Raw genomic sequence first — 9571 nt, forward strand, 5'->3', positions numbered from 1 at the left:
TGCTAAAATTGCTTATAAAGCATACGATATCATAAAATCACACCATGTTCGGTAACTGTGATAAGTATTCATAACTAACATTATATGTACATTTGTACATCTTGGGGCTGGCACTTCATACATACATTATCTATACAGACTTAGGAATGAATGTGTGCATTATGCCAACTAACCAGTGGCACAAAACAAACAAACAAGCAAACAAGGCTTACACCATGCTAGCGTACAGCCCTGCCCATACCGGACCGAAGACATAGTTCGGGGAGTCCACCAAGGCTTCTTAACCTGCATATTGTACCCCTTCATATTCTCACACCACTAACAAACAAACAAACAAACAAACAAACAAACAAATAAACAAACAAGTCTTACCCCATGCTAGCATATAGCCCGGTCCAGACAGGACCAAAGACGTACTTCGGCGGGGTCCACCATGGCTTCTTAACCTGCGTATCGTACCACTTCATATTCTCTTTCCCTGCGAACGAACCTCCGAACCCCCCTACAAGGGGGTGGAGCGTTCCGATGACCGGGGGCAGCCAGGATGGAGCCATGGTGAGGGGTCGGAGTTCAGGGTTCAACACTTCTAGGGTCGGAGTTCAGAGTTCAACACTTGAAGGGTTTGGAGTTCAGAGCTCAACACTTGAAGGGTCAGAGTTCAGAGTCCAATACTTGAAGGGTCGGAGGTCAGAGTTCAACACAGCTGGAAAGATAGAGAAAAAACACAAGAATGACTGTAAATGCTTACCCCATGGAGGCGTACAGACAGGTCCAGATGGGTGGGAACAGGTAGTTGGGGGGTGTCCACGAGGGTTTCTTGATCTGGGTGTCGTACCACTTCATGGAGTGTTTCCCCTGGATCATGGAGCTGCCGGCAACGCCGATCAGGGGGTGAAGTGTGCCGAGGATAGGTGCGAGCCAGGAGGGGGCCATGGTGCTCAACACTGGACAAACACATGCACAAATAGGGATATAACTAAGGGATAATCACAACACCTTAACACCAGCAGGGGCACTAGGAGGGGGCATGCTGTACACCACTGGACAAACACATGCACAGATATAGGGAAAACAAGAAGAAGAAGAAGAAATACCTAAAGGGATCATCAGGTTACACCTTAACACGCCTGAGAAGGGGAGGGGTGGTGCTTAACAATGAATGAACACACAGGTGGGGAAACTTCTGGTTATAATATAACACATGCACAGATGGGGAAACTACTCAGGGATCATCACTGAACACCATGGTGCTCAACAGTGGACAAACATGTAACATCAACATTACAGTTTACAGTCACAATGACTCTCACACTAACGTGGACATAATACATTATACAAGACATTTTAATTACATGAGTTACTGGGTGTGAAATAAAACTGAAAATAGCAACATAAGAAAAGGCCGTTCGGGGTCAGAAACACGTAAAGTTAGATATTGACATGGCACGTTAGTTTTAGTTAGCATTTTACTAAGTGACAGATTTATCGATCATGATGTCAGAGACGCTCATCCGTCGTGAATGACAAGAGAACCACGACGACATTCTAGTATTTGAGCAAGAAATTGCAATTTGTACAATGAAGACCAAATAATCTCTAAGGTCGTTACAAGGTTATTATCATTACAAGAAACAAGTGTGAAAAGTAGTCGTGTCAACTATAGCCCAACATAGTACATGTCCATTGCTGTAACATAACATAACATTATAACAATTATCAATTTGCGAAAGCTGAGGTTGTCCGTGCACATGAAAAAACAAGCAATAACTGTGTATTGAATCAAAATCAGAGTCATATTTTGTATCGTTTCTATTGATTTAACTGAATAAATTTATCGAATATTCTAAACTGGTCAGTAATTCCTACCTGTAGCTTCTCTGTCGCAAAAGGTACACCAGGTTCGCAGTTGCAGCTAGTTCTGGGACAAAAACAAGGCCGAGTGTTTACAAGTAGAATAGTTTGGGTGAGTGCATTTCTCGGGGTGAGTTGGTTTTATCAGTTTAAGAATGCTGACGTTTGTGGTAATTGAAATTCAATATCAAATTATCTACATCTTAATGAAGCTTACCAAAACTTATACATCGTTTATTTAAAAGCATTATATAAGATTTGTAACACTCAAATTAAATACAAATCACCCCTCCCTTGTTAAAGTGAAATAGACTAACAACCTTTCACCTTGAAAACCATACCACTAAAAAGCGGGGTGATGCCATGTCTAAATTTCCAATCAATTCTCAAATAAATGTATAAATGAAATGTTGACATATAAAGAGGTACATTTATTAGAAAGACTATAGTTAATCTCATAACAAATGTCAACCCCAATAGCAAATCTCTGAATATAATCTTCCGAACAAAATTGACTTACCCACTAATTGAATAGAATCTCCCCATATCCACTTCCGGGTTTGACAGTCCCGAAGGCCAAGGTTGGTGTGTACGTGACTGTCTTCACGTCTGTAGTGTTTTTAGGGTGAGTTCAGGTCATGGGTGTGTTGTCTTTGATGTCTGTTATAATGTGAAGGAAGACAGAAAAATGACAACCATACATACGTAAGGGGGTGAAGACTGCCATCTCTGCTTGCCTTGTTCAGTTTGGCTATCCTGCAAATATTGATGTCTTCTTCAGCGATCTCGTGGTCTAGCTTTGTGTTTCTTGTTAAAGTTACTGCACTTAGTAGTGACTTACATAGCACGTCTATCTTAAAGTTTAAGAAAGAAGGTGTAACCTTGAGACTCAATGATAATCTGCATCATATCAAAGACAGTATCATAAGCTGGAGAAGCAGTGTAGCTGGCAATGGCCAATTAAACTCCCCAGGTATGATACTGTCTTATGCCACCCCACGATTTGCTTGGAGATTAACTCAAACATGGTGTTTCCTTTCATTTCCTACAGCTTGGGGTTTTGAGACTGGACCAATGGGGTGCGGGCGCCTCCAGCTGACCCTTGCCCTCATCAAACCCGACATCCACGGCCACCCTCGGCTGTACCGGCACCTCGTGGACACCGTCCTGCAGAACCGACTTCTGTTTGTGAGAAGCAGGGTTCTGAGATGGTCCCAGAAAGACAGTGGCCACTTCTATGCGGAACACGAGGGGAGATTCTTCTACAACAGACTTGTCGGGTTCATGGCTAGTGGGCAGATGAGCGCACACATTCTAGCAGGTTTGTTTGTTTGTTTGTTTGTTTGTTTGTTCTATTGAGAACACGAAGGGAGATTCTTCTACAATAGACTTGTCGGGTTCATGGCAAGTGGGCAGATGAGCGCACACATTCTAGCAGGTTTGTTTGTTTGTTTGTTTGTTTGTTTGTTCTATTGAGAACACGAAGGGAGATTCTTCTACAATAGACTTGTCGGGTTCATGGCAAGTGGGCAGATGAGCGCACACATTCTAGCAGGTTTGTTTGTTTGTTTGTTTGTTTGTTTGTTCTATTGAGAACACGAAGGGAGATTCTTCTACAATAGACTTGTCGGGTTCATGGCAAGTGGGCAGATGAGCGCACACATTCTAGCAGGTTTGTTTGTTTGTTTGTTTGTTTGTTTGTTCTATGGAGAACACGAGGGGAGATTCTTCTATAACAGACTGGTGGGGTTCATGGCTAGTGGGCAGATGAGCGCTCACATTCTAGCAGGTTTGTTTGTTTGTTTGTTTGTTTGTTTGTTCTATAGAGAACACGGGGGAGATTCTTTTACAACAGACTGGTGGCATTCATGGCTAGTGGGCAGATGAGCGCTCACATTCTAGCAGGTTTGTTTGTTTGTTTGTTTGTTTGTTCTGTTGGGAACACAAAGGGAGATTCTTCCACAACAGACTTGTCGGGTTCATGGCTAGTGGGCAGATGAGCGCTCACATTCTGTTTATTTGTTTGTTTGTTTGTTTGTTTGTTCTATGGAGAACACGAGGGGAGATTCTTCTATAACAGACTGGTGGGGTTCATGGCTAGTGGGCAGATGAGCGCTCACATTCTAGCAGGTTTGTTTGTTTGTTTGTTCTATGGAGAACACGAGGGGAGATTCTTCTACAACAGACTGGTGGGGTTTATTGCTAGTGGGCAAATGAGCGCACACATTCTATTGGTTTCTGTTCAATGGAGAAAAACCAAACGTCACATGAACTTGACGTAGCCTTTTTACCTGTAAACCAGATATGTGAAAAAAAGTGTGAGGAAGCAAAGGACCCCGACTCTTCTTGATAAGTGTGGTTAGTTCTGTAACAAGACCATGCTCAAGGTCAGAGTCTCTTTTCAAACACAGGATTAGGTAGCAATACAGGTAGCCTGTGTTTACACAAGCTCTCGCTGGCTGGAGTAATGACCCCCTCCCCGAGATCCTAGGGCGGCGGCAATTGTAGGGCCGGCCGCTAGGGGCGCGATTTTAGTCAGGCTAGCAATACTAGTAATATGTTAAATATTATGATGATTGAAATGAATAGTACATTGTATTATTATATTTCAGCCATACATAGTATGGTGAAATATATTGTATTCGTAATGTTTCTTTCTTTCTTTCTTTCTTTCTTTCTCCTGTCAGATCTTCAAAGTGATTCATCTCCGCCGTTCCTGAACCGAATGACCTGAAATTTGGCACAGGGGTAGAATGGGTCAATACCTTGATGCTTTTTTCTCAGTTTTTTCATATCTGCCTCTAAAATGATTTTATTGAGATTTTTTGGTCAATTTTATACCAAAACTGTATATTTTGGCCCCTGTACCCTGGTATTACAACCAAATGAGCTGAAATTTGACAGAGATGTGCCTTGATAATGCTCCCATATAAATTCGATAACACTTTTGGTGTACAGTACAACAAAATGCTCATTTTTGCGATTTTTTGACCAATTTTTGACCAAAAAAGGACACTTTTGGCCCCTGTACCCTGGTATTACAACCAAATGAGCTGAAATTTGACAGAGATGTGCCTTGATGATGCCCCCATATAAATTCAATAACACTTTTGGTGTACAGTACAACAAAATGCTTATTTTTGCGATTTTTTGACCAATTTTTGACCCAAAAAGGACACTTTTGGCTCCTGTACCCTGGTATTGCAACCGAATGAGCTGAAATTTGACACAGATGTGCCTTGATAATCCCTTCATATAAATTCAATAACACTTTTGGTGTACAGTGCAACAAAATGCTTATTTTTGTGATTTTTGGCCAATTTTTGACCAAAAAAGGACACTTTTGGCTCCTGTACCCTGGTATTACAATTAAATGACCTGTAATTTTGTATAGATAGGCATTAGATACTTGGTAACAAGATTCAAGTAAAAGTTTTGACATAAACAACTTTCAAATGATTAATTTTGGCACTTTTCTGAGGGGAAATTTGTTTTCTTTTCGCCTCCTGACGTGACCTTACGTGACCCCGCACAGAGCCACACCTGTGCGCGTCAGCCGGAGAGTTAATTGAATCAAAGACCTAGCCAATCAGCGAAGAGGAGGCCAAAGGCTAATTAATATTCATAAGCGGGGCCTCATGATCCCGTATATAGCAGTGTTCCCGCCAGGGGGAGCGAAGCCCGCCTAAGGCTCTCGCATTTTAGACTATTCAGAAGGCTTTATATTGTATCAGTTCTTAGGGGCATATCTATGATAATCGCAGCAGTCACTTAACTTCTCTTCAGGAGTTTAGCGTAACACTATTTCAGGTCAAACCGTCAAAGGCAACTAAAAACAAACTTTAACGTTACTGAGTTCAACAGTACTAATAACTTGTTATCCGAAGTTGAAACGCTAGCGATGCGACCACACAATACGTTAACTTGAAGACTCAGGCCGTACAGACTTCTCGCCAGGATTTTTTCAAAGCGTCGGACAGGGGTCCGGGGGCCGCCGAATGTCCCTGGCGGGGTCCAGGGGCAGGGCCACTGTGGGGGGGACCCAGGTGGGCGAAGCCCCCCCGGAAGCTCTTGCATTTTAGACTATTGAGAAGGCTTCTTTTATCAGTTTTTTAGGGCCATATCTACGATAATCGTAGCAGTCACTTACTTCTCTTAAGCAGTTTGACTTTAAAATATTTCGGGTCAAAGCTTCAAAGACAACTAAAACCTCATAAACAACAAACTTTACTTAGCTCAACAGTATACAAAAATATTGTACGGGTTGCCATCCTTAGTTGAAGCGCTTATTTATAGCGCTAGTATCTTCGCTGCGCCGTTAGCCGCCGTGCGACTTTTGTTGACGGTCTGATATCCCTACGTCGCCGCCTCGCTGATATTCCCACGGACATGTTTCAAGAAAAATACCCAGCAAAAAACGCTGTTCTGCGTCAAATTCTATTCTATAAAACACGTGGGACTCAGTGTTACAGTCTAAATATTTTGTAGAAGCACCGCTGTAGGAAAGAAGGTCCAAGCAATGTAAAACATCACGTAGCATGAAGTTCGCTGTCAACTGGCACACAGCACATGACTGTTTGAAACTCTAAGTCTAATCAACAGCCGTGTTTGATTGATAGCCGGCGGTCCTTTGATGAAGTCGGCGAAAGGTGCGTTAGTTAGAAAATCTGCGTTTAGTTCTGATACGTAATTATAAGTTAGACAGTGGCGAGAATGATTATTTTCTCATCAATATTTCTCTTCAGAATTATTTGAACTTAATTGTACATCTAAACAATTGGCTTACCTGTGCAATGTTTATATGATTAATGATCAGTGTACTGAAATCATGTGTAACGTATGGCTCCTAGTCAATAGATCAGCATTTTTCTCTATAGTGACCACCTGTCTATAGTGGCCACATTTCTATCACTGGACTGGAACTTGCGAAAACTGCTGTATTTTCTCCAGAGCAAATGTATGTGTTCCTAGTGCTGTTGCTGTTTGACATAAACTTTGAACATTTAAATTGTAAGTAACTTTAAACTGCCAGAGTTTCAGCCCAATAAAACACTCTCAACGCCAGGGTATGAACAGACTGACCAGACAGACGAAAATAAATCCTCGAACAAGGTTCAATCGTATCTTCCGGGTCTGACAGGACTGAGCTGTTAAACTAAAATAAGAATAGGCTCGATGGCTGATTGCATACAAAGTAAAACAGTTAAACAGTTTTACAGCTTGAAGAAAACAAACGCTCCTACAGTACCTGCACCTGCTTGATAATTATTAAATCGTATGCCCTACTTGAATAAAAAAAGTTCATTGCAATAATAAATGAACCCACATCACAAGGAGCTTATACTTTTTTAAACTCACACCTAGTTATCGTACTGAAAATTGTTAATGACATTACATGAAGTCATTCAACAATTTTCAGTCATGATGAAAATTTTCTGAATGGAAGGTGTGATTATTGTCATTTTCTGAAAAATAGAAGCAAGCTTTGTCTTTACCTGGAATCAATTCACAATACCAGTCCACTTTTGGGGATAATGTACTGTTAAGAGGATGTTCCATTTTTGCGCAGGGGTGATTTGGAACAGTCCAATGTTGCGCGGAAAGGGGTATGGCTGAAATATGTTGTATTTGCTCTTAAGCAAATGTCGGCCTTTCTAGTTGATACTTGAATCTTAACTGAAACAGTGTTGTTTTGGGATTGTATCTATCGCACTCGAATCTGTCGTATCTGATATGTTCAGTCTGAAATTTGCAGGCCATGATACCGGAAATTGCTGTCTAAACGAAGCACTTTAGGAGTACTGTTTTTGCAATTAAACTTGATATAAAAACTGTGTAAAACTACTTTTATTTAAGTGTTGCTTATTCATCATTTTCTTTCTCTTTCTCCCAAGGGGAACATGCTATCCGAAGATGGCGGGAACTGATGGGTCCAACCAAAACCTTCCGTGCGCAGTTCACGCACCGAAACTCGATACGGGGACAGTTCGGACTCACCGACACGAGAAACTGTACGCACGGCGCCGATTCCGAAGACTCCGCTCGGCGGGAGATCGCCATCTTCTTCCCGGAGTTCGACGCCAAGACGTGGTGGAAGGAACACTCGGAGTTCTTTAAGGAGGGGATGGTCCATTTTGATGAGGAGAGGGTGGAGCATATACCAGTGGGGAAGGTTCATTTTGGTGAGGGGTCGGTGGATCAAAAACCAGTAGACAAAATTAGCTGATGACAATGGAACTATTAGTGTATAATATAATTACATATATGCTGCCAATTCATATAAAACTTAGTGTTGATGATGGTTTTAAGCTAGACATCCTGGGAGAACAAGTTTATGTAGTACTACATAATTCTCCCTTTATCTCAAATACAAAATTGATTAAGGAACAGATTCTAGGTTGTGAAAAAGTCAGCTGTTTCAGACAGCATCCACTAACTTTTAATTCAAGTGAGAATCATTAGCCGATCTCTCATTCTCAGTCACTGACAAAAAAAAAGAGGATCTTTTGAGAAGTTGCTCGAATCGTTTTGTATAACATTTCAATCTTTGTTCATGTGACCTCGATATCAAACATCACCAAGTCTAAGATTTGTAAATTAATGATGACAGCAGTCATGTGTTCATTCGTCTATGTGTCTGGAATGTTTTTTATTAGACAGAATTTACTGACGTCTTTGTGTGGCACAAGCAGTCTGGTGGTCTCCAAGTTATTGGTCCTTGGTAAGTTAGCCTCCTTTACAGACTTCGTGCTAGCCTGGGTACCATTCTCCGCTGGTCGGCTTTGGGGTGCTTTACCCGGCCCAGTGCTAAGCACCGACCTGCTTCTGTCAGCCTGTCTGATTAGCTGCCCTTTGAGATATCGCCGATAGAGCTTGTAGCCGGCCTTTGGAGTTTACGCCACCCGTCAGGGCGCGACTAAATTAATCTAACCCTGTAAGAACTCCCCCTGCCCATACCAATTAACTGTACGGGCGGTCACCCCTACACCGCCGAGCGCCTCAATGGTATGGTTCCCAGGCTAAGTTCAAACAGGGGTGAGCGGGGCAAACTCCCTTTCCCAGCATTGCTTAGAGAAGCTAATCCAACTTTGAGACTAACCAACCAGCCCGCCCCCCCCCCCCATAAAATTAAAGCCAGCCCCGCTCAGAGTCTGTGAAGGAGGATAGGTACATGTATCTAATAAAAACTGAGTTACAGAAAATAACTACCCTTTTACTCTTTGCATGATACAAAAAGAAAACCTCATGTTTAGAGAAAGACTCATGTTTAGAGAAAGACTTTTTATTTTCCAATTAATCAATTTGAATAGAAATTAATGGTAATACACAATGTACATGACTACTATATAGTACTGCTGTATTCTCCATAAGACTGTCTACTGCCAGAATGGTTTGATCATGAAACAGTAATTTCATATTATTATGTAATCTTAGATATATACTAGGTGACTCTGAATATACAATTATTGCATTTGATATATAAAATTCATAATAGTGTAAGATTTAATTTCAATAGTTAAACATTACTTAAGCTCCATGTAATATACAGTGAGGCCTATTTTGTGATATCAGGGGAAACTTTTCACTCTAGTTGCATTATGTAAGTTGCCAGCATACCCAACTTTGGGTGGATCTTACCCAAACGCACTGCATACGACGTACTTGATTTTTAATTTGTAGCCCTTTCTTGGTCTAAAAATACAAGGGGATCAAAAAGACA

General features: G+C 41.5%; 2 protein-coding genes across 6 annotated transcripts in view; one reads left to right on the top strand and one right to left on the bottom strand.

Annotated features, from left to right (window-relative positions):
• LOC118407476 (translocator protein-like) overlaps window positions 1–1976 on the bottom strand; it is a 22953-nt gene extending 20977 nt beyond the window's left edge. Inside the window, exons 1-2 of one of the 2 annotated variants that reach the window (XM_035807961.1) lie at window positions 1867–1976; window positions 373–703 (exon numbers count right to left, since the gene is read on the bottom strand). In XM_035807961.1, coding sequence (XP_035663854.1) covers window positions 373–554 — 182 coding nt within the window. In that variant the 5' untranslated portion in view covers window positions 555–703; window positions 1867–1976. The remainder of the gene's footprint in view (window positions 1–372; window positions 704–1866) is intronic. The other variant, XM_035807960.1, reaches the window with a different exon arrangement.
• Window positions 1–8532, top strand: part of LOC118407475 (nucleoside diphosphate kinase 6-like) — a 9886-nt gene extending 1354 nt beyond the window's left edge. The window contains exons 1-3 of one of the 4 annotated variants that reach the window (XM_035807951.1): window positions 2355–2476; window positions 2903–3172; window positions 7746–8532. In XM_035807951.1, the coding sequence (XP_035663844.1) occupies window positions 2926–3172; window positions 7746–8077 (579 nt within the window). In that variant the 5' untranslated portion in view covers window positions 2355–2476; window positions 2903–2925 and the 3' untranslated portion in view covers window positions 8078–8532. Of the gene's footprint in view, window positions 1–2354; window positions 2477–2535; window positions 2557–2902; window positions 3173–7745 lie in introns of those variants that run through there. The other 3 variants (XM_035807954.1, XM_035807953.1, XM_035807952.1) reach the window with 3 other exon arrangements.
• The last annotated feature ends 1039 nt before the right edge of the window (window positions 8533–9571 follow it).

Source organism: Branchiostoma floridae, unplaced genomic scaffold (genome assembly GCF_000003815.2).
Source record: "Branchiostoma floridae strain S238N-H82 unplaced genomic scaffold, Bfl_VNyyK Sc7u5tJ_1353, whole genome shotgun sequence".
NCBI lineage: Eukaryota > Metazoa > Chordata > Leptocardii > Amphioxiformes > Branchiostomatidae > Branchiostoma > Branchiostoma floridae.